Source organism: Balaenoptera acutorostrata, chromosome 13, assembly GCF_949987535.1.
Source record: "Balaenoptera acutorostrata chromosome 13, mBalAcu1.1, whole genome shotgun sequence".
Classification (NCBI taxonomy): Eukaryota; Metazoa; Chordata; class Mammalia; order Artiodactyla; family Balaenopteridae; genus Balaenoptera; species Balaenoptera acutorostrata.
Window position 1 is genome coordinate 40733891 of NC_080076.1, and position 24182 is coordinate 40758072.

The 24182-nt window shown below is 52.1% G+C and overlaps 1 protein-coding gene across 50 annotated transcripts in view; it reads left to right on the forward strand.

Moving 5' to 3' along the window:
- CELF4 (CUGBP Elav-like family member 4) overlaps positions 1-15537 on the forward strand; it is a 299708-nt gene extending 284171 nt beyond the window's left edge. For 34 of the 50 annotated variants that reach the window (XM_057526866.1, XM_057526868.1, XM_057526869.1 and 31 more), the window contains 2 exons: positions 4687-4858; positions 13387-15537. In XM_057526866.1, coding sequence (XP_057382849.1) covers positions 4687-4814 — 128 coding nt within the window. In that variant the 3' untranslated portion in view covers positions 4815-4858; positions 13387-15537. Of the gene's footprint in view, positions 1-4140; positions 4220-4686; positions 4859-11324; positions 11412-13386 lie in introns of those variants that run through there. The other 16 variants (XM_057526853.1, XM_057526865.1, XM_057526850.1 and 13 more) reach the window with 3 other exon arrangements.
- Positions 15538-24182: the final 8645 nt, after the last annotated feature.

Genomic DNA, 24182 nt, shown 5'->3' on the forward strand with positions numbered 1-24182 from the left:
CAAGGTCACAGTGGCCCCGGGGTAAAAGCCAAGCATGATCCTTGGGGTGGGAGGTCCGCCCAGCCGAGGCCCCTACCCTGCCGGCCCCTTGGCCTCCTCTGTCCATCTCTCTGTCCTGCCCCTGCCCCCCTTCTCTGTCTACCCTGCTCTTTGCTCCCCTCTTGCCATCCAATGAACCCTCCTCCCCCTACCCACCCCCTCAGGCCACCAGAGCCAAATTGTTGAGGAATCAGGAAGAGGAAACTGGTTCCTGCCCTCGGGAAGCCTCAGGTCTGAGCTTAGATGAAAATCACATCTATTCAACAGCAGTGAAATCTGCGAGGCACCAAGTAATGGAGGAAGGAGAAAGGCAGGTGGAGGCAAACAGACAAAAAGGAAGGGGAGGAAATTCCAGGCAGCGGGAATAGAATGGATGAGGGCATGGGGGCTGGGATAAGAAGAGTCAAAGGTCAGTGAATGAGGAAGCAGGAGGCTTTGGGGAGAAAGGAGGGTTCAGGGGAGACCAGCTGTGAGGGCGGGCCTGTGCTGGGGAGGGTTTCAACCATTCAGGTGAAGATGCTTCATGTGGTGTGGTAGGTAGTGGAAGATGGTGAGAGTAACAGGATGAAGATACTTCTGGTAAATTCTCCTGGGCAGGGTGTTAGATAGGAGACAGAGGACTTGGGAGGATCTAGGAGTATGGTTGTCATATAAAACACAGGATGCCTGGTTAAATCAGAATTTTGGATAAACAATGGATACATTTTTAGCATATGTATATTCCAAATATTACGTGTAATATGTCCCATGCAATATTGGGGATATACTTATACTAAAAAAGTAATTCATTGTTTATCTGAAATTCCAACTCAACTGGGCATCCTGAGTTTCAGTTTGCTTCCAACCTCCTGGAAACCCACCTCATCCCCACACCTCTCCACTCCTCTCCTCCTTAGCCCCTCTCCCACCTCTTCTGCCTCCATGGGAGCTTCTTTCTGGGGCCAGACGCACTCATGATTCCCCAAGGATTGAGGAGTCCAGTCCCCAGACCTGAGTCAGCCAGAAGCTCAGAATCTCCAGGTTGACCCCCAGATTCTGGGGCTGTGAGGACAGAATAGGATCCTGCTTTGGCCAGGGAACCTGGGTCCCCCCCTTGGGAGTGGGGAAGGGGAGAAGGTACAAAAATGCAGAAGCACCAGGAAGCACATGTTAAGGAGATTCCAGTTTGGAGACCAGCTTTCCAGGACCCAAAGGGCTTCAGGGTGGAAAGCATGTTCCCCAAGGCAGTCAAGATCTTTGCACATTGTCCTTTCCCCTCTGGCAGCTGCCACTGAAAATCTGTGGCATTTCAGTGGCACAGAGTTGCCCCAGCAGCTCATTTCTCTGGGGGATGGGAAAACAAGGCAAAAGGAAAAGACCAGTTTGCACCCCTCCACTGTTTGCTGTTTCTTCTGACGAATTACATTATGTATGTAAAAACGACAAACTGGAGATGAGCTGCTTTTGCTCTCTAAGTAAGCCTCAGATGTTCCATAAATCAGAAGAAAACTGTGAAGAGCCCAGAACATGCTGGGTCCCCGGGCTGGAGCGCGTCTGACTCCCTGCAGTCAGCCCCGGACTACCCTTGCCATTAGCTCCTTCAAGTTCTCCAGCAAAGACTTTGGCCCGGCTGCTTCTGGGAGTCCACCCCCACCTACCTCTACTCTGGCTCTTTCCTCTCTTCCTGGACAAACGTCTAGCGCTGAACATCCACTGGCCTTGAGAGAGGACAGGCTCCCACCAAGCTGGCGGGCCCAGTGGCTCCTCCTTCAACCTCTTGGGTTCCCTCCCTCGCTCTGGCTGCCGAGCCTGTGCAGCTGTCCCCAGCACGCACTCATGGGCAAGTTTACTCTCTGGGCCTCAGTGTCCTTATTTGTGGAATGGGGATTTCAGCAGTCAGCTCTCAGTGATGCTGTGAAGGTCACATGAGATGGTCCATGTGAGGGACCTGGCCAGAGTGGACCCTCAGGAGGTGCTAGGGTCCCCTTTATTCCCCAAAGGAAGGGCCATTTTTCTGCACACGTGGTCCTCTGTTAAAGTGAACTCCTTAAAGGCCCCGCTTGCTCTTTATAAGCATAAACAGAATCTTTCAGAGGCCGTCGTGACCATATGTGCAGCACAGATGGTTTCTGCATTGGAAGATGGGCTGGAGGGCCACCAGGAGGGCATCCTACCTGCACAGCCTCCCACGGTCTGGAAGGCAGGAACCTTCTTGGGAGTGGGAGGAATGGGGCAGGGGGCTCTGGGAGAAGGGACACAGCCCTGGAAACCGTGAACATGGGAGATGGTGCCTAGAGCCTTGCCGAGGGGCGGGGGGGGCCAGCAGGGGAGACGCTCCTTGCCCTGACTGCTAGCCAGTTAACAAAACTAGTTCAGGAAGAAAAGTTCCTTGAGCCCGGAATCCTTCCCAACCCCCAGGCTTCCAGAAACTCAACCTGAAGGCTGGGCTTCTTCCCTCCTCCAGGACCCTCTCTCTCCCTTTACGCCTCCACCCTAGACAGCATCTCCAGCCGATTTTATCTTTCTCCCATCTCTTCCCCACTTTGCTCATATTTGTTCTTTTGTGGGGGGGAACTGTCACCCACAGTTCGGCTATCTTGTCCCAGGAGGAAGAGAGGCTTTTAGTTTGCCCACCCTCTTTAGTCTGGGGGAGAGCAGTATAACAGATGCACCATTCACACATTTGAAAACTGCTCTGCTGACAGCTTGATTTAGTCATCAGTCAGAGAAGTTGGTGGGGAAGGGATGGGCCAGGAGGGCATGAGAGGGGGAGGTGGAAAGATGACTCACATTGATTTCCAACTACGGATAATCAGAAATCTTTCCTATGTGTTTTCGCACATAGATTAATACATAATACATAGATGCTGGTTATGTTGCCCTGGGCCCATCTCTGACCAGTCTCATTCGAGCTCACATGCTGCCACTCTTGAGTACACTCACATGCGTGTACACACACCCCTCCCCATCTTTGATGACACATGGCCTCAAGAGAAAATGCACACAAATGCAGGAAGGAGAAAGAGAAAAGAGGCCTGTGGAGGCAGTGTCTGGGGCGGAGCTAAAAGGGCCACCACACGGGGCGAGTAAGGGAGGGGTCACAGGCAGGCCCAAGGTACCACAGACGATTAACCAAGAAAGCAGCTTTCTACTTCAACGGAGTCTGTACACCTCTCCCTTATGTATCTAATGGCCATTTGGAGACGAGCACCCCAAGTGAAGCGCATTTGCAGAATGGCCTGGGAACTTCGCCAAGCTTAGTTTCATATATTTTGCAGGATCTAAGTCCGTTTTACAGGAGAAAAGGCCTCTAAAGTCAAATTCCAGGAAATACTAGGTTAAAGAAAGCCATAAAGAAGAGAGAAGTTGGGGTGGGAGAGGGATGTTTTTATTTGTTAATGTGCCGTGAACTGTCCCAGAGGGGCCTGGCTGTAAACTTGCTTGACCACCGAAGGCCCTTTCTCAGGGAGCACCTTTTAGGGCCATTTTTGGGAAATGCTGATGTAGTGTAGTCTATAAGGAGATGCATTCGAAGTTCCAAAAGGTGACTTCTAAATCAGCTTTGGGAACCTAATCCATTCCCACCTGGGAACTGCTTGTTTCAAAAGGTGACTGGGAGCCATGGATGGTTCTATATCCTGTCCTGGGATGTTGGGAGGAGTGAACACGTGAAAAGCACGTTTCCAGTCTTTAGTACACGGAGAAGGTGCTCAGCTAACTTTCGCTAATAGGGTCAATTTGTACTATTATTGTTATACCATCATTAGTGTTTCGAGGGATTCACAGGGGACACATCAGTGGGCGCGTGCTTAGTCCGGGGCAAGAGCCCCTGCTCCCAGGGTGGAGTTGTACTAAATAAAAGGATGGTGAAGACGGCCCCTGGAAGCAAGGTGGCGGGTTAATGTGAGCCGGTGTGGACTGGCCCCGGTGGCCACCGGGAGCCTGGCTGGGGGCAGCCTCGGCAGGGACGGAGCGGGAGGAGGGGCGGCGGGGACCCTGCCTCTGCCCTGCCCCGCCCCGCGGCCGGGCGGCGCTCGCGAGGGGGGCGGCCGGAATGGGCGGCGGCGAAGTTCGCTCCGTGGCGCCTCCCCTCCCTCCCCTCGCACTCCTCTCTCTCCCTAGGCCGGCACCCCGTGCCCTCCCGCTGCCAGGCCCCCTCCTGTCAGGGAGGACAGTGTCCAATAAACTCCTCCACCCGCAGGTGTGTCCGCCCTCTCCCACCGCAGGCAGGGGCTGAGGTGCCGGGGCCGGCGCGGGTGGGGGGCGGGCGCCTCTCCGAGCCCCGCCGCGCCGCGGGCGCCCCGCCTGGGGGAGAGGGCGTGCGGGACAGCGGCGCCGCCCAGAGCCGAGGTGGAGCGGGGGCGGCCCGGCCCGGGGCCGCGCGGATCGGGGAGCCGGGAGCCTCGGCAGCGCCCGCCGCGGGAGGGGCCGCAGGCACGCGGGCTGTGGGGGGCACTAGGCCGGGACGGGGGCGGGGCCCCGAGGGGGAGGAGCCTTGAGCCCCGCCCCCGCCCGGAGGCGCGGCGGGAGCGGGGAGACACCGCCGCCCGCCCCGCCCCGCCCCGCCCCGCCCCATCCTCGGCCCACATGGACCTTCTCCGCACCCGCCCCCTCCCGGCCGGGGCGGCCCCGTGGAAACCCAGGCCCTCGTCCCTCGTGTCTCGCCAGGCTTCGTGAGCTTCGACAACCCGGCCAGCGCGCAGACCGCCATCCAGGCCATGAACGGCTTCCAGATCGGCATGAAGAGGCTCAAGGTGCAGCTGAAGCGGCCCAAAGACGCCAATCGCCCGTACTGAGTGCAGGCGGGAGCGTCCCCCGGGGGAGACCAGGACTCGCACAGGTAACCGGGGTCGGCCGGGGCGCGGGGACGGGGGGTTGGGGAGGTTGATACCGGACGGACCCGCCGCCTCCCCTGGCCTCTGTGGGCCGGACGGAGCCTCGCTGTGCCTTGGATCCGCTGCGCCCGGCTCGACCTGCTCCTTGCCCGGTGCCTAGGGGGCAGGCGCAGAGCTGTGGTTACCCCGTCAGAAATGGGTATGACCATCCCCCTGCCGCAGAGCCAAGAGGAGCAGGAGTGAGGGAACCGGTCTGAGAAGGTCTACACCGGCAATTTCGTTTGCCAGAAAACCCTGGGGTGAGCAGATGGCAAGCTCAGGGCTGGGAGAGTTTGGGGGAGGAATAGCCCCTGTGGGGAGCTGTAGGCCTGTGCTGGGACCTTCTCCCAGACTCCCTGGCTCTCCCCTCCCCAGCTCTCTTGCCTGAAGGGCTGGTGGCTTTTAGACACTTGACCCCTTCACCCCTTCAGTTCCCCGCAGCTCAGTCTGGAGAGGAGGGACAGGACTTTTCAAAGGGAACTTTACCAAAAAACAAAACAGGATGGGACAGAAGCTGAGGAGGGTGATGGTATGGGACTGGGGCCACTTACCCTGCCCTCTTTACAGAGGCCATGATGAGTGGGCAGGTGTCACCTTTCCCTTCTCTGTCTGGGTCCTGCCTTACAGCTGAAGGCACAGTCGGCCACTCCTCTTCCAGGCCACGTGCTCCCCTGGGTGAAGCAGCTTCCTGGGGAAGGGGGGAGGGAGGAGATGTGCCTGGCCATCAAAAGTCCACCCCCAGCCTGGTTTCTCCCAGTGAGGTGCGCTCCTGCCGTCCCAGCTCGTTCACAGTTCAGGGCCAGGCTGCCCAGGCCTCCGCTGCTTCAGCAGTCCAGTGTGCCAGGTACTGTTAGGTACTCAGCATGAGTAAGACTAATCAGAATCCTTGTCCTTAGCAGGGGAGGCAGACAACAAACAAGGACATAGGATCAAAGAGTAAATTATATAGTGTGTCAGAATTGTTGGTTACAGTTAAATCAAGTAGTCAAGGCCTTGTTGAGGAAGTGACATTTGAGCCAAGATTTGAAGAAGGGGAGGCAGGCAGCCACGCCAGGGTTTGGCTGTTCCCTCGGTCCTCGCACCGAGGGAACAGCCAGTGTACAGGCTCCAAGGTGTGGGCAATGTGGTGTGTTCAAGGACCAGCAGGAGGCCACGGTGACTGGAGGAGAGCGAGCACGGTGGGGTGTAGTGGAAAAGGAGATCCCAGAGGTGAGGAGGGCCACCTCGTGTAGGACCCACAAGCCATTGCATGGACTTTGGCCTCTCCTCGGAAATGCGGGGCTGCGGGGGAGCCATTGGAGAGCTCTGCACAGAAGAGTGAGGTGATTAACTTGCATTTCAGGAGGCTCGCTGGCTGCCGTGTTGATAGATCGTAGGGCCCAAAGCAGAGGTCTAGCGCCGGGACCGCTCAGTCCAGGGCGACAGCAGTCGATGTGGTGTGAGGGAGTTGGTGCTGTTTGTAAGGAATTAGAGGGGATGTGAGAGAAAGAGGCGTCAAGGATGACGCTTGGCTTTTGGCCCGAGTAACTGGAAGAGCAGAGTTGTCGTGGTCTGAGATGGAGAGGGGTTGGGAGAAGGGTGAGGCACGTGACAGTTACACATCCGAGTGGAGGGTCAGAGTCTGGAGTTTGGGAGGGAGGTCTCCAGCTTCCCAGTCTCCTCTCAAATCCCGCCGCTGCCAGCAGGACCCCCTTCATCCACCCAGGAGCAGCCACACTCACCTTCTCTCGAAGAGGGTGCTTGCGGCTCTACTCGCCGCGAAGCGAGCAGCGTCCACCTCTCATGCTTCCTCAGTTCCGGCCCCTGTCCGTCTTTGGTCTGTGTGAAATGCACACGCACAGTTTCATTCAGAGCGTGGGCACTCTCCTGTGCCAGATGCTGGCTCAGTGCCGGGATGCTGAGAGGCATGGTCACCGTGCTGCCCACGTGGAGCTTCCAGCTCTGTGCTCGCACAGACACGGTGGCAGCCAGCCAATGGGTGCATTTCTGTAGGAGGGGAGGGACGGTGCAGTGAAAGCAGCCCTTTCGTGACATGGAGCACTTTCTCTTGAACAGGCTTAGCTCTGCCACTAAGGCATGACCTGGGTCAAGGTGCTTCCCCTCTTGGGCTTCCATTTCTTCAGTGATGAAACCCAGGCATTGGAGCCATCAGAGGACTTTTAAGGAGGCGGCATGCTCCAGTGTCATGCCCTGAGATTCTGAGGGGCCCCTGTGGGTGTGTTTTGTGGCTCCCCCCAAAACAGCCTGTCTTAGCCTCCTAGACCTTGATGCAACTAAAACCCCAAGAAAGGAGAGAGCATCTAGATCAGAGAAATTCCCAGATGAACGAGTGAGGACGGCAGACTTGTGGTTTGGGACAGAAGGTAAGAAGTGGCCCTCAGGGTAGAACCAGTTAGCAGTCATGATTGCGGTGGGGGCTTGAGAGGGGTGGCTAAAAAAGCAGAGTGGTTCTTCCACCAGGGAATACAAAGGCCAGAAAGATGAGAACCACCAGGGAATACAAAGGCCAGAAAGATGAGAACCACAGACTTTCACACTGCGCTTACCACGCAAGAGACAGTTCTTGTAGGTGACAACTCTAAGACATAACTGTATACTTGTAGCTGCCTATAAGGTAGGTAGTGTTATTATTCCCATTTTATAGATGGAACACAGACAGATTAAGTCACTTGCTAATCAGTTACTGAGCAGTAGAGTCATGATTGAAGGGGGGGGTGGTTACTTCCAGAGGCTGAGCTCTTAACCCCTTCAAGTAAGGAGATGGATAAACCCCACTCTGCTATCTTCACCCCACCCCTCCTACCCCAGAGTGTCCTGAATATCAGAGGGGACACATCAGGACATCTCATTTCTCTGGGGTCAGCCATCTGACTAGCCCTGCACTAGGCAGTCTTCTAAAAAACTGTGAGCTCGCGTAGCTCCTACAGTAAAGTTGACCTTTCAGCTCCATTCACAGGATTTTAACAAACGGTGCATTCAGGTTCCCAACCCAAGACTGTGAGAGGCTGTAACAGAAGGCAGGTGCCATAGGGCCAGGCTCGGGGAGCGCAGTGGGCGGTGGCTGCTGCCAGTACGGGAGGGAGGAAACAGCACGCAAGAGCAACTTAAAAACTGCATGATTTTAGAGGCCAGCAAAGGCTGTTTACAGATGATGAGTCCTAGTTGCTCAGAAGGGCGGGAGGGGCCATAGTTAGGTGTGAAGAGGCACGGGGACGGTGGTCTCAGGGCCAGTGGTAAAGAGAGAAGGCAAATAGGTGGCCAGGTCAGAACTGGAGTGAGGGGGTTCTGGGGAAGGAGGGGGCCCCTGGCAGGGCAGCCGTGGGGAGGGGGCGTGTGGTTGGGCTTTGGTTCCATAAAATGAGGCCTGGGTAGGGTGGGGTCTGCGCAGCCTGATGGATGGGAGTGTGGGTTCCTGGCTTCATTGCTGCCCCTGCCCCCCATCTTGCGCTAAGATGGGAGTTTCTCCCAGAAATCTTTACGGGGAAACTAAGAGGAAGGAAACAAAGGCAGGGAAAGTGGGCAGAAACACGAACGTGGCCAGGGCCAGGCAGACACCCAAGTCCCTTGTTCCACCTCTGGGCCCAAGCTGAGGGCGGGTGCGCAGGCATCCGGCTCTTTGGAGGGAGAGCCCTCTGAGTGGCGTGTCTGACTCCCTGGGAGCCCCGTTTCTTCTGGCCCCTGGGCTTTGGTTCTGAGTGTGCTTCTGCACAGCGTCTGCCCTGAGCTTTGCAGGCACGGGTGCTTCGGGTCAGACCTGCCCAGTGCTGGGCTGTGGCTTTGGGCCTGGGCCTTCTCTGGCTAGAGGCCAGCTGTGTTTAGGACCTGGCATCTGAATTGGCTCAGCTTGACCATAATTTCCTCACCCAGGTCATGAGGTGGGGCTTCCCAGTCCTGATTCAAGCTCCCCTGTGCCGGTCAGTGACTCTGCTGCCACCTCTAGGGCTGTGTTCGGAGAGGCTCTTCCAGAGGGTGGCCAGGCAGGGGTCACTGCTCCCTAATGAAGAAAGTGGTCAGTAGTGCATGGGTAGGACCCCAGGGAGCCTCCTTAGCGGCTGAGCGAGTTTAAGAGAGTGTTTGTGTGCTGGGGGCCAAGTGTGTGTGAGAGATGAGTGTGTACGAGAAGGTTCCCTAGATGGAGATTTGGGGAGGGGCTGTGTGATATTCAGGCTTGAATCCCCAGCACTGGGCAGTGCCAGACACTGAAGGGTGGCTGGAGGAAAGCTGGCAGCCGGCAAAGGAGCACAGTGGGGTGGGGAGGAGTGGGCGTCCCAGGACTGGGTGCAGGTGTCCCTGGGTTCCCGTGGCTGACACCTGACGGCGCTGCCCTCCACGCCGTGAGGCTTTCGGGATCCTAGTTCCCCCGCCAGAGATTGAACCCAGGCCATCAGCAGTGAGGGCACAGTCCTAACCACTGGGCCGCTGGGGAATTCCCCCCTCCTCAGTTCTTAGGCCTCTTCTCCCACCCCAAGGGCCTGCCAGTTGGCTCTCCTGGGTGGTGGGTCTAAGGGCTTTCTTTCTGGAGGGGCTGGAGATGCAGGCGGGCCTTGATGGGCCCTGGTCTTGGTGAGGGAGATCTGCTGTGGGAAGAGCAGGACGGGCAGGCAGGGCAGGGCTCTGTGGAGGAAGAGGGGCGGGGGGCTCTTCTGAGAAGGCAGAGCTGGAGGCGGGGTTCAGGCTTAAAATAGTCACCTCTCAGCTGTTTTGCATCTTATCCACAGTGACATGTCATGATCTCAGGCTTCCCTTCCACACTCCCTGAAGGAAAACACAAAGCTGAGAGTGGAAGCCGCTGCGTGTAGAAGCCTGGTGCATCGGAAACCCCTGCAGACTCTGCAAGCCTGGTGCACAGACCTGGGTGCTGCAGGGGAGCAGGGACTGGGAAGTGAGCTCAGGGGTAACCGTGAGGAGGGCATAGGGCTGGGGGCCCCCAGCGCCCTGGGTGGGGGCAGAGGACCCCAAATGGTGAAGCGTGCTCAAGACAACTCAAAACGGAATAATTGGATAATGCTTGACAGAGAAGGGAGCTCAGCCTCCACCAGTTAGGGCGCCATCAGTGAAGAAGGCAGGTCGGGGCTTGTGAGATGAGTCAGTCTAGAAAGCTGTATGTGGAGGGGTATAGGGTATGAAGGAATGGAGAAGGGGGAGGTGGAGTGGGGGAGGGCAGCAGGGCACAAGTGACAGCAGCAGAGACTGGGGAAACAGGGCCATAGCCCGCCCCTCTCCAGTGGAGTCTCCTGTTGGCGTATGACCAGCCCTGCAGGGCACCCCAGTCTTCCACGTGTCCATTTCCTGGGTCAGAGCTGCAGAGCCGTCTAAAGGCTTCACGTGCCAGGAAGCAGCCTTGCTTTGGCCACGTGGGCCACCTTGAGAGCAAAGCAGAGAGAGTAAGGCGATCATGAAATAAAATCAGTTGTGCCAGGATGTGTCTGTAGAATTCTGAGAGCGTTGATGTGATTTACTCTAAATCTCAGAACTACAGGTGTTCATTTTCTGAAGGTTCTGAGGAAAGAGGGTTGAGGCAGAGTGGATGGGGAGAGGCTCACGACCTCATGCAGTGGGTGCTCTTTTAGTGGAGACGCCGTTCTCTGGGGATGGCGACCACGGCGGGACAGGACAGGGCGGGAGGGCTGAGTTGCTGTCTGCGTTGACTGTACTGGGCAGCAGGGTGTTTCGTGGATGGACCCCATGGCTACAGCAGTCGCCTTAATCAGCCTCTGACCCACCGGCAAATCGGGGCCACCCTGTCAGGCTCCCCCTGCTGGTCCACAGGCTGAATCCACAGAGGGCCGGGGAGGCGAGGAGAGCTCGGCACCTGGGGGAGAGAGAAAGAATCAAGGGTGGTCAGAGGCAGGGAGCGTGCTCCCTGATCTGCTTGCCGGCCAAGGTGGTTTGAGGGGCTGTTTTATTTTTTTCTGGCCCCCTCACCAAACTGCCTACACCCTCCCTCCTCTTCCCAGCGCATGATGGATGCCCTTAGTGGCCCTGTGTGAGGTTCTGCTACTGTTCACGGTGTATCACGTGTCTGCACAAACAACCGTGTGTGCGTGTGTGTGTGCGTGAGTGTGTGTGTGTTGACGTGCCCATGTTGTTTGTCTGCCGGCTTCCTCCATCCTTTGAGTTTTTTTCAGTTTTCTTATGATTTGACTGCTGTTCTCTCATTAGAGCTTTTAGATTGATGCTGTGGTCTGGTGCTGTATAAATATTTTTCCTTTTAATTTTGTTTTAACTTTTTCCTTGCCCTTCTTCACCCTCAACCCGACTCTCCCTGTCCCACCCCCCAACACTCCCCGACCCAACCCACCCCTCCTCCTCCTCCCCCCTTGCCCACACTCTCTTGTCCTCTCTCTCTTTCTCTCTCTCTCTACATATATAAATATATATATAAATCTTTTCTTCTTTTGTCATTCAATCAAATTCCAACAACCCAACCAGGGCCAGTCAAATCCACCACAGTCTCGCGCTGAGCTAGGAATAAAGTTCACGTAATCACATGAGAGTGGAGAAAACAGTCCCCCATCCGTAAGTTCAAATCAACTCAAAGTTCACAGTGTGACATGATGGCGTCATGTAACAAGGCTAAGAATCGGTTGCATGACAATTGCCGTCAAGTTTCGTGGAGGTGCTGTGATTGGAGCGTTTTTCTTGGATGTTGTATCAGTTGATGATTGGCCAGTCATGATCACACGTGCATTTTCTTGACTTTTGTGCTGCCACAATCTTTTTTGCTGTGCTCATTTTCGTTTTGTTCTTGGTGCTTGCAGTGGTTTTACTTTCTGTTGTTTGGTTTTTCTTGTTCAGCGTTTTTTATGCTTCTCTAGATGTCACATAGAGAAAAAAAACAAAAGAACAAAAAAATAGTAAAAATAAAGATGAATTCCCGAATTATCAGACATGGGATCATTTAACTGTGCAAACCATTATTTTTTTTCTTAAAAATGAGGAAAACATCTTAAAAGTATCTATGCGTGGTTGATTTACTTGCACTTGAAAATATTGTGATTTTATTTTTTTCTAGAAATTTGGGGGCCTTTTTCAATTGACACTTTCCTAGGTCTGGTCTTTTTCCAGTTAGGCTATTTTAAATCTCACTTCAAAAGGAAAAACAAAAAGAAAAAAACAAAAACAAAATCTCTACAGTAACAGAATAATAAAAAAAAAAAATTCTAAACCAAAAAACTAGAGTTCAAAGCCCGGGGCCTCTGAGAGAGAGCCCGGTAGCAATTGTAAGGTTTGTATTGTAGCCACTTCTGCTAAATTAAATGTGGGGAGGGAGGTGGGGGCCTGGGAGTTGGGAGGGCTCTTTGGTTGGTTTGGAAAAAACAGTACTGACAAAAGCAAAATGCACCTTTTTGTTTACAACTGAAAAAGGGTCCTTGACAAGTGTTTTTTAATTTTATTATTATTTTATTTGGTGTTGTAATTGTTTAGATTGCTGTGTACGGTTTGCTGTTTGTTGAATCAACAGTGTGAAAAACCTGCCAGCATGGATTGATATACGCATGACGTTGTCCCCTCAACTGGGGGCTTTGAAGTTCTAACTCTCTTGATGTAACCAGTCACCCCCATGTATAAGTGGAAGCTGCTTGCTAGAATGGAGACGAGTCTCATTTGTTAATTCACAATGATTAAGCATTTTCCTTCTGATTCTAGTCGGATCATGATTTTTTTTCCTTGAAATGCAAAACAAAACACCAAAAAGCCACCATTCAAAACAAAATCAAGAATTGTCTGAGTTAATTTAACTTTGATGATTAAATCCGTTCTAACTTATTTTAGGTTCTCCCCATCCACTTCCTCGAAGTGCTGAATTTCCTCTAAATTCCCTGGCATGTATGAGAAAAATATTATGTGTGTGTGTGTGTGTGTATGTGTGTATCTATGCATATACATACACACATATCCATGTATATCCACATATGTGCAGGTGAATATATTCTACACATATATCCAGATATACATATATATACATAGCCTCGCAAATAGTGACCTTGGGAAAGAGGTGGTTGGCTTGGAAACTGGGCAAGAATTCTGCAAAATGCATGTCACGGATCTTGGGGGGAAGTGGGCTGGGCTGCTAGATTTTTGCTATCTTGTTTGCTAGGCTTCTGTATACATATTGTATCTGGGCTAGATCCCTTAGAGATCAGTTTAATGATGAATTCATATCCCACAGTCCCAAATTCTTCCATTAGATCTAGCCGTCCCCCAATCCAGAACTCTAAAGGAACCCAAATCAAAAACCCTCTCCCAACAACCAAACCTCAGCTACAACCATCACCACTAGACCTCCCAGTGGTTTCTTACTCTGAATAGAAGAGTCGATTTCTTTTTTAATGTATCATGATCATGACTAATTCTCATACTGGTCTCTTCCCCCTCTCCCGCTGTCCCCCAGAGCTCCCGCCCTAACCCCCGAGGCAGGTTCCTTTTGGTGTTTGGATGCATTTTGTGTTTCCTCTCTTGGCTTAATCAGCCCTGATTTTCTTCATTTTAGGGCAGGATGCTGAACGGGCTACATTAAAAAACAAACCTCTCTATATATATATTTATAAATGAGAACTGTTGGATGACACCTTTGACATATCAGCCAATATCAATCAAGCTGAAGACTCCAGACACTCTCTGTGACTGTCACATTTCTTCAAGGAAAGTATAGCGTCTGTGGAGTTCAGAGGGCACGTGTTTGGGGGAAAAATATATATGACATAAAGAAGAAGAAGATGAAGAAAAACGAGAAAAAAAAAAGGCAACTTTAAAACAAAATAACTTGAGACAAGGTTGGGAGGCTGCAGGGCTGGGAACTGGGAAGGGCCGCTGCTTCCCGATCCCTGGGGCTTTTCCAGCCCATGGGCGCCTGAGGCAGGCTGGGGCAAGCGGTGTGTCTGGTGGGGCCTGGTCCCCAGGGGGGCGGCTGGGAGGCCGCCACTGATCATCTCTATCTGTCATTCCTTTAGCTATTTAGGGACCAAAGGACCAAACTTTTTATTGCAGATGTGTAGCTCTAGGTCAAATAGAGGGGGAACGGAGGAGAACCTCCTTCCTGCCTCGTGGCTGTTCTTGAAACAGCTTAGAGCGATTCTATGAAAAATGTAATTAAAAAAAAAACACAAAAAAACACACAAAAAACAAAAAAACAAAAAAAAAAAGAAAAATAATGCTTCAATGCTTTTAAAATAGCAAGATAATAGTTCTTTGATACTTTGAGAGGCGCTTTGATTACTGTCATTCAAGTCTATGACACTTTCATATGGTTTTCTGTATTATATGTCTGGATGGAGCTGTTAAGATGAACAAATTGGTGGATATTCGGGGAAAGTAACAAAATATGAAAACTCATTAACCGTGAAGTGTGAGAAAAGGAGGGGAAAAAAAGGGACTGACGAGGCAAGATAATTGTTGTGAAAAGTCTGTAAATGCTTCTAACTCTTCCCCCTCTTAAAATCATAATAGTTGTACAGAATTTTAAAAAGGAGACGTTTAAAATACCTATATAATAGAAGAAAAATTAGAGGAAAGCAAAAAAAAAAAAAAACCTATAGAAGTTAGCATTACTGCTAAATCCCAGATGTTGTAGGACTGTACTTTTGTAGAGTTTAGACTGAGCATCAATCCCTTCTCCCCGCGAGTGCTGTTGGACGCCGTTGACCCCGAGGGCCAGGCCGGACCCGCGCAGACCTGTGGGCCCCTGGCTGCCCACCTCCGGTGGAGGCCGTGCCTCTGGCAGGAAGGCCCGCCGCCACCACCGCCGCCACCGCCACCGCCTCCGCTCTCGCCTCGCTTTGCTCCGGGAGCTGCGCGCACTCGCCCGCTCTCTGCAAGCCCTCGACACCTCTGCTTCACTCGCCTTCCATGCTTGCTCCAGAGACTTTCCGGGCAAGGGAGACCTGGGAACTTTCATCTTAAAACAACTAAACAACACACACACACACAAAAACCTTAAACAAGAGAGAGAAAAAAAAAAAAAACAATCTTTGAAGAATTTCTGAAACTGTTTACAAGGAATTTTGAAAAACAGGGATGTTTAAATGATGCCGGCTCTGTTTTTCTGTAAATAAATTTGCATATTTTGTAGGACTTTTAATTGTAATGATAGAGAAAAAAAACAAGGAAAACTATTTAATGAAAGCACGATATTTATCTTTGGTAAATGACTTTAGAGCAGTTAAAAAAGACATTGCTTAAAAAAACTCAGAATCATAAAAAAACACTGAATTATTTAAGAACACATATATTTTAAAGTATAACATATTTATTATAATTTATTTGCACCGTTGGGAAGACTTGCTTTGACTTTCCACCTTGATGCCCTCCTCACTGATGTCCTGTTCATCTGGAGGCTGGGGGGCCCTTGGACCTACCATGTTTTTTTCTTTTTTGCTTTAGAAGAACATCTATCTGGTTCCTCTCAGGCCTTCTGCCTTTCCTTTCTTTCTATTTTGTTGGGTAATTATTATTTTTAAAATTTTCTTTTTCTTTTTCTTGGCTCCTCCTTTTAGGATGTCCAGATGTTGTAAAAAAAAAAAAAAAACGAAAAAAACAAAACAGCTGCAGTTCAGTACAACTGCTCTTTTCACACTCAACTCCCTAAAACTCCTTGTAACCTTCTGTAACTATTGGATGACGCTTTCTCCAGCTTAGCCCTAAATAAAGCACAGTTTAAAAAAAAAAGCCTTTTCCGTGATGGTCTGTGGTTCATGGAATCTGGCCAGCCGTGCCTCTGGGGCCTAGGGCTGGCCCACTGGAAGCAGCTTTGGTCCTTCCCTCCGTGGAATCTGTCTGCTACCTGGACCCTCTAGAAAAATCTCTCTCGACCGGTGTGTGCCTCTGAAAGTCTCCACTGCAAGCCCATCCCTAGGTTCCTGGGCGGGGATGGCCACAGTGCCCAAACCTGACAAGAAGTCCCCCTTTCCTCCCAGACGGGGGGAAAAGCAAGCCACCAGACTGGAACTGGGGTGGGGACGAAGTGCTGCGAGGAGCTGGGGAAGCAGGCAGTGGAGGCAGGGCCCGCAGTAAAGGGAGGTGAGGACACAGCCCCAGACTTGCCACCCAGCACTTTGCTCTTGGTCCTGCACTTCCCACTGCATTGACAGTGTGCCTGGGTGGACAAGACCGAGGGTTCTAGATGATCCTCAGAGGCGGGGTTCTGGTGGGAGGAGCTTGGGGTGCCGCCATCTCTGTATCGTGACACAGAGACAGAGGTAGGGATATGTCCAAACCCTGAATGCCACAGGAGGTTTGAGAGGAAGGTATGGGGCGGGGGTTAGGGGGAGGGTTCCAAAGGCGGAAGAATGTGAAATAGGGCTTGGGGGAGGGGAGGTGGAGAGGAGGGAACAGGTCCTCCTGAGGTGAGAACCCAGACACACGCACCAGCCTCAAGCCTTCGTCAGACTCTGTCCTGGGACAGCCCTTTTTCTCGATTCCATCTCATCCCCGCTGCCCCAGCCTTCAGCCTTGCAGCTCGGTCTAGGAATGGGCAGGTTCCACCAAGGGTTTCCATCTTGGAAAACCCTTGTGGTGGGGCGGGGAGAAGACGAGAGTCCTAGGACACCGGGGTGTTTGTCTGTCTGTCTGTGCCCTCCCGTGAGAAAGTAGGGAATGGCTCAGCCCCAGCTGTCCTCTCTGCGGGAAGAGTGGTGGTGAGCAGCGCGCAGAGCCCCGGCTACAGGGCAGCCCCCGGACCCTGCTTCTGTCCTCTCCTCCCATCTCACTTCCCAGGGCCGAGGCCCAATCCCATGCTTCCCCCACTAGCCTGTGGAACTGTTAGCCTGGGGAGAAAAAGGCCTTTATGCATCAGGACCCGGGGCAGGCCTTCAAGCCTTGGCTTCAAACCTGGAGACAGTTCCAAGATGACACCTTCCCTCATAAGTATGTGAAAATAACCCACGCTTAACCTGCCAGTTCTGGGGAGCTTGTGAGGAGCTGGGCTTCTCGGAGGAATTCACTGCAAGGGGTGGTTGTCACACTGGGGGTTGTGCTACACTGTGAGGAACAGAAAGGTGTTTTCTAAGGAGTTCTCTGGGTTTTGAGCCTCAGACTATTCAAAACCGTGGTTTCTTTTGGACATTTGCCACCGAAAGGCACTGAGTCTGTCAGAGGATGACAGCCTCAACCATACTGCGTCCTGTCGCTCTCTCAGACCCCAGGGAGCCTCACGGCCCTCCCCAGACCTCCCCTGTGCCTTTGTCACCGCTTCCCCACTGTGCTTCTCTCTGGCACAGCCCTCCTGCCAGCTCCACCGCTCCGGCTCAGGGGCGGTAGGGGCCCAGGGAGCTGCCCCCAGGGAGCTGGGCTGTGCAGGGGGTTGGCCGCTTTTGCTCTGTTCCAGGCACGGTTGACTGAGAAGAGAGATGAAAACACAAGGCCCAGATGTGAATCCGCCAGTTCTATAAAAGAAACCTTCTATTTAAAACCACGCACCAAGTGCCTAATGTATGCACAGCGCGTTTAAGAGACAATGTAATTTATTAGCCTCTGGGGGGAAAGTCATAGGTTCCTTGAAAAGTTGCTGAAAACTCTCAGGTCACTTTGCACACGATTACAGGGAGTGCAGGGGTCCCGCAGCTCATCCATCATGCCCTAGTTAAGAACCCCTGGTTTGCAGTGTTATTTAAGAAAACCCAAGACACAGTTCTCATTAATTTCTGCTTATATTCTATGGCTTCTAGCTCTCTGCTAGTACAGCCATCCCTTGGAATCTGCAGGGGATTCGTTCCAGGACCCCCGCAGATACCGAAATCTGTAGATGCTCAAAATGGCGCAGTGCAGTCGGGCCTCCGTAACCGTGGGTTCTTCATCCGTGGATATGGAGGGCCGGATATGTTCTACCTGCAGTGTTTGATTCCTTCATAGCTCCCCTATTTTTATTTCTTTTTCATTTTTTAAAATTAAAAAAAAATTTTTTTTTTTTTTTTAATCTTTTGGCCACGCCGCGTGGCATGTGGGATCTTTGTTCCCTGAGCAGGGATCAAACCCATTCCCCCTGCATTGGGAGCGCGGAGTCTTAACCACTGGACCACCAGGGAAGTCCCTCCCCTATTTTTAAAAGACTTTTTATTTATTATTATAAACCTTTTATTTCAAGCATAATGGAAAGTAGAGATACTTGCAAAACAGACCCCTGTGCACACACCACTTAACTTTAACATACATCAACTCATGAATTATTTTGAAGTTATCAAGTCATTTCATTGGTAGATACCTCAGTTTCCCCGCAACAGTTTCGATGCTGCATTGACGTGTTCAGGCTCGCTCTGGCCTGTCGGGCAGCTGCACCCTTGCTGTGGCAATTGCGGGGCTTTGTGGCCTCTCCCAGCCTCATCCTGGCGCCTGGTGTGAGCCCAGGCCTCCCTCCAGCCTCTGTTCCGGTAGCACTTTCAAAAGACTTTCAGCTCTTCATCCACCCCTTTGTACTCATATCTTCTCTCTTGCTTTTCTCTTTCTTTCTCTCCCTTTCCCCCTCCTTTCTGTTTGATGTTAATGTGAGAAAAGTGTTTCTGAGCTGGATCCCACCCTTTCCTGGACACAGAGTACCAGTACAGTGAAACAGAATGTCCCAGAGCTCTCCCACCCACACGAGTGCCTCCAAGTCGAATATCCACCTTCCAAGTTATGCTGCCGCTGGGCTGGGCAAATACGCAGCTCCTCCTGGCACGGGGTCTGCAGGGTCAGTGTTTGAATTACAGCTGGTTAAAGCCAAATGGACATTCCCCCCCTGGGTAAGGTGGGTAAGCAACATCAGGGCACTGAGCTCAGGGGCCCAGCCCCACCCGAGGTGACAGCATCAGACTTGGTTGTGAGTGCCACTTGTCTCTCTCCCAAAATGGAATCCGCCCCCAGACAAGAATTATTAGCCACCACTGACATCCCACCTTCAATAGACTATTCACTCCAGGCAGTCGGGCATTCAGTCCATGTTGATTCATTGCCTGCAGGAATGAATGAGTTAAGGAAGGAAGGGAATAACAAACGGCAGACAACTGAAAGCATGTTCCGAAGAGGTAGGTGTTCGGGAAATGCTTTTAAAGTAATAGCACATTTGGAATAAGTGGATAGCCAACACTCCCTTCCCCTCAGATAACTATTTGCAAGTGTAAGTTTTTTACTTTCTGGTTTCCTTTCTCTGCTGCAGATCTCCCCTTCCCCCATCAGTCTCTGGGCTTCAACTCTCCCAGATGCCCTGGGGCCTGGTTAGTGGACAGCCATCACCCCAGGCCCTTCCTTATCACCCCAACTTCTCTTCCCTCATGCTAGCCTCGCCCCTCATCTCTTCAGGGGACTCTGCATGTCTCCATCCCCGCTTGCACCCTCTGTGGACGTCTAACCAGGATTTGCCCAGACCAGGAGGAGGGTTGGAGACTGTGTATCAGAGTGAAAAAGGCATGGGCTTTGACGTCAGGGATGCATATACCTTCTGTGTCACTTTGGAAAATGACCTAACCTCTCTGAGCCTCAATTTCCTTATCTCTAAAAAGGGGATAATAATACACCCCACCCCCAAGAGTTGTGAGGAGTAAACAGAGACAGACACAGCCAGACCACATCCCAAGGATCCTCTGAGTTGTAAACTCCTTAATAGTGCAGATACTCAGAATGAGTAGGTCAGACTCTGATCCTTTCCTCCTTCCCTTTCCTTAGTTCCATTCCCCTGACAATTCACGTCCCAACCGAAACGAGCTTGAACTTGACACCAGACCACTTTCAGTCGTTTTCTCTCGAGTTCAGTCAGCCCGTGACACTCCCAGAGAATGGCTGTCATGTTGGGGTGCACACACCTCTGTCTCTCTCTGCTCACACTCCTTTCCAGGGACCCCGATTCACGGATGCTCCTCTGCCCCTTCCCTTTCTTTTCCCCACACCACTGTGGCTGTCGTTGTCTGCAGCCATCCCCTCCCGGTTCATATGGCCTCAGGCTGCAAATTAGTTTGGTCTTTGCGTTTAAAAAGTGTTATCTATTTTCGGGGGGCTTCCCTGGTGGCGCAGTAGTTAAGAAGCCGCCTACCAATGCAGGGGACACGGGTTCGAGCCCTGGTCCGGGAAGATCCCACATGCCGCGGAGCAACTAAGCCCGTGCGCCACAACTACTGAGCCTGCACTCTGCAACAAGAGAAGCCACCGCAATGAGAAGCCTGCGCACCGCAACGAAGAGTAGCCCCCGCTCACCACAACTAGAGAAAGCCCACGCACAGCAACGAAGACCCAACACAGCCAAAAATAAATAAATATATGAAAAAGCGTATAATGAAATCTTCTTCCCACCCCTGAATCCAGCCACCCATTCCTGTTACCAGCTGCTCTTGTTTACCCTGGTCTTTAGTGTGTAGATGTGCGTGCCTTGGTGTAAGGAACTCAGCTATCACCCTCACTTTCAGGGGGGAGACCCAGAGCCAGGCAGTGCCATGCCCAGGCCCGAAGCTGGCCCGTGGGATTCCCAGGAGATGAGCCCAGGCCTGGAGCTGCTGAGGACCCCCTGGCTGAGTAGAGGAACTGGGGCCTTTCCAGTCCACACTAATCAGCTGGCTGCTTCCCTTAGAGGCCTGGTGGAGCTGTCCTTGCCGGGGTGCTTGCCCTGAGCTGGGCACTAAGAGCTGCTTAATTATAATCGCATCTAATTCTCTGAGGTTGGTGTTATCATCCCTATTTGACAGATGAGGAAACAGGCTCAGAGAGGTTAAGTCCTGGCCAAGATGACCCAGCATCAGGGTTCCAGCTCAGGGCCGTCTGCAGAGCTGTGCTCTTAATGTCAGCATCTTGTCTCCCTCGGTTGTAAATTCTCTGAACAGTCGCTCCCCTCCAGCCCTTCTCTTGTGTCTCCCATCTCCTTTCCCTCCTTCTCACTTTTTTTCCTCAATAGTATCAATTGTACCTTTAGAGAATGGCATCGCCTCTACTGACTTAGGTACCTGTCCTTTTCTTCCCTCCTCTCCTTGATTATCTGGGCTGGCCCGGAGCTCTTAAAGGTGAGGGAGTGCAGGTTACTGAACGTGACCCTCCACTCCTGTTGGTGGGGACAGAGGGAGCATGCGTGGAGGGAGAGAGAAAAAAAGACCTGGTTAAGCTTTTATTATGAACAAGGAGAGGAAATTAAATTGAAATAGATGGAGAATTTGTTAACATTTTATGCAGCTACCTGAAGTTCAAAACCCTTTTGAGCTGTGTCAGCTCGACTTTCCCCAGCACGGTAAACTCTGGAAAAAACTACAAGCACATTGTTAAGATCAGTGCAAACTCGTTCTCCATCACTAAAACTCAGGGGGAAATTGTAGCCAATCCTGAATGCCCCACACTCCACTAACTGAGGCATGAAGAGTCCTCTCGTCTCCAGAATCTCCACATGAATCATCTTTGCTCTTGCCCTTCTCTCCCTACCTCCTCCTGGGGCCTGGTTCTGGGAGCCGTGGGCATGCGGGTGGCAGGAAATCCAGCGCAGCCAGGTGCTGTCAACCTGTCTCCCTTCTGCTCCCTGAAGAGGGGCTTCGGAAGCAAGGCTACTATGGGGCATTTTCACTCTGCACAGGCAGCTCCTGGGAACTAACATGAGGGCCACCAGACAGACCCACACCCCTGCCCCACTGCACTCCAGCCCTGCTCAGGGCCTGGGATCCCATGGTTAGGCCTTTTTCTTTGGGTGAGACTTGGGCCTCAATTAGTTCTGCTTTTTTAATGAAAATCACCTTGGGACGGGAGTGTATTTGTTTCCGCCCCTGCTCAGCCAAGTGCACATACCAAGTGCCAGCTGGGTGGTGAGGATCAGGGGGTGGGGTGATGAAGATGTACACACGCAGCTGCCTTCTGGGCACAAGGCCGGTGTGTTGTGGGTGAGCTCTCTACTCCCGGGAGCCATCCTGCAGGGTGCTGTCAGATGGCCAATCAGAGGCTTGGGGAAGGTAAGTAACTTGCCCCAAGTCACACTGCAAAATCAGCTGCGCTCACCCCTCCCATGGGGTTCCCTGACAGGTAGAAGACAGCTGCAGGACGACGTGGTAAATTGTGCCGGGGCCCCAGCCCCGAGGAGGGAAACCCAGTAGCCCAGACTGGGGAGGAGGAGACCCTTGGGCCGAGTGTTGGAGGGTGCGCAGGGGTTAAACAGACCCCAAGGGCGGGGGACATGGAGGAACAAAGGACTCCAGACCTGAAGAACTGCAAGATGTCTCAGGTAGGTGGGGAATATGCTGGGGAAGACACAGGGTCTTGTCTAAAAAGACTCCGTTACTGATTGCCCAGGCAGTGTCCTGGCTACTTCACCGACACCATCCAACTTAACCCTCCCAAGAAGCCTTGACCCAAAACCAAAAATAGAACTACCATAGGACCCAGCAATCCCACTACTGGGCATATACCCTGAGAAAACCATAATTCAAAAAGAGTCATGTACCAAAATGTTCATTGCAGCTCTATTTACAATAGCCAGGACATGGAAGCAACCTAAGTGTCCATCGACAGATGAATGGATAAAGAAGATGTGGCACATATATACAATGGAATATTACTCAGCCATAAACAGGAACGAAACTGAGTTATTTGTAGTGAGGTGGATGGACCTAGAGTCAGTCATACAGAGTGAAGTAAGTCAGAAAGAGAAAAAAAAATACCGTATGCTAACACATATACATGGAATCTAAAAAAAAAAAAAAAGGGCATGAAGAACCTAGGGGCAGGACGGGAATAAAGGCACAGACCTACTAGAGAATCGACTTGAGGACACGGTGAGGGGGACGGGTAAGCTGGGACAAAGTGAGAGAGTGGCATGGACATATATATACTACCCAGTGTAAAATAGATAGCTAGTGGGAAGCAGCTGCATATCACAGGGAGATCAACTCGGTGCTTTGTGACCACCTAGAGGGGTGAGATAGGGAGGGTGGGAGGGAGGGAGACACAAGAGGGAGGAGATATGGGGATATATGTATATGTATAGCTGATTCACTTTGTTATAAAGCAGAAACTAACACACCATTGTAAAGCAATTATACTCCAATAAAGATGTTTTAAAAAGAAAAAAAAAAAGAGAAGCCTTGATCCTGTTTTACAGGCGGGCTTAGTGATGTACTGGAAGTCAAATGGTTTGGCAGAGCTGGGGTTTGAGCCCTGGTCCCCGATAGGAGGTTCCATGCTTGTAATCACTGTATTACTTTGGAGGGGGCTACCTTTCCAAGGCACAGGTGTAAGAACTCTTCACTTGGAAGCCTCTTACTGACTGTATTTCCAAGCCTCAAACAAAGACGCACAGCCTAACTACAGGACAGGAGAGTGGAGTCGGGACTGGCCTGGAAAGCCTCAGACCTCTGTGCCTCAGTTTCCCCCTCTGCAAAGTGAGGTGTCCTGGGTCTCAAGGATTCGGCGCAGCTCCCATGTGCCCAGAGCTCTCTGCTAAGTGCCAGGAGGGAGAAGAGGGAGGGCAGAGGAGGGGTGCCCCGAATGCCCTCAGTCAAGCTCTCGAGATGAGAGTCACCTGGATGAGGGAACTCAGCACCTGGATGAGCAGTGTTTTACCCACCACTCTACTCCACTCTCGACTGGGCATATGACACTTGCTCCCTTGTCCCGAGTGCTGGGTGAGCTGAAGAGGCCTCTGGGCTTGAGGCATCCTCTTGAATCAAGAACTACCTGAGAGCATTTTGTACTTTTATCACCGAACTCAGTGCCCGGCACAGAGTCGATGCCCAATGATGTTTGCTGAATGAACGAGAAGAGGTGCAGAGTGGGGAGACTGCCTCTCGCGAGCCCCTTTTGAAGCACCCAGCGCCTGCACCCTCTCGGCAAGGCCCCTCTGCCCTACCTTGCCCAAACTCTGACCAGAAATCAGAAGAAAGCCTGGTCTTCTAGTACCCGGGGAGCTCCTGGGATGACAAGGGTCCTCCTGGGATGAGGGTCCTATTGGGGCCCTCAAAGATGGCTTAGGACACAGATTCTCCTGTTTTTCCAAGTTCCTGACCATTTAAATTCTCCTGCCCTTAGTTCAGGGCCCATCTGCTCCAGGGGGGCTCCAACTCAAACTGAGCACCTATTTTCTGACTTCCTGTTGCCCTCAGAGTAGGGACCACTTTGCTGGGCCCTTGTTCACACTGTTCTCCGTTGCTCTGAGTGTGTAGCTCCCTCCTAGCTGAAGGCCCTGAGGATAAGCATTGTCTCCTTTCCCAACCTGTCTCCTAGCTCTGGGATGGTCACAGAGGGCAGTGGGAACACAGCAGAGGACTAAGGATTTAAATGGAATGTGCCCAGACGTCCTCAATGCTTGCTGAAACTCGCAGGTCAAAGGTAGATGAGACATGGTATTTACATAGTCTCAAGTAA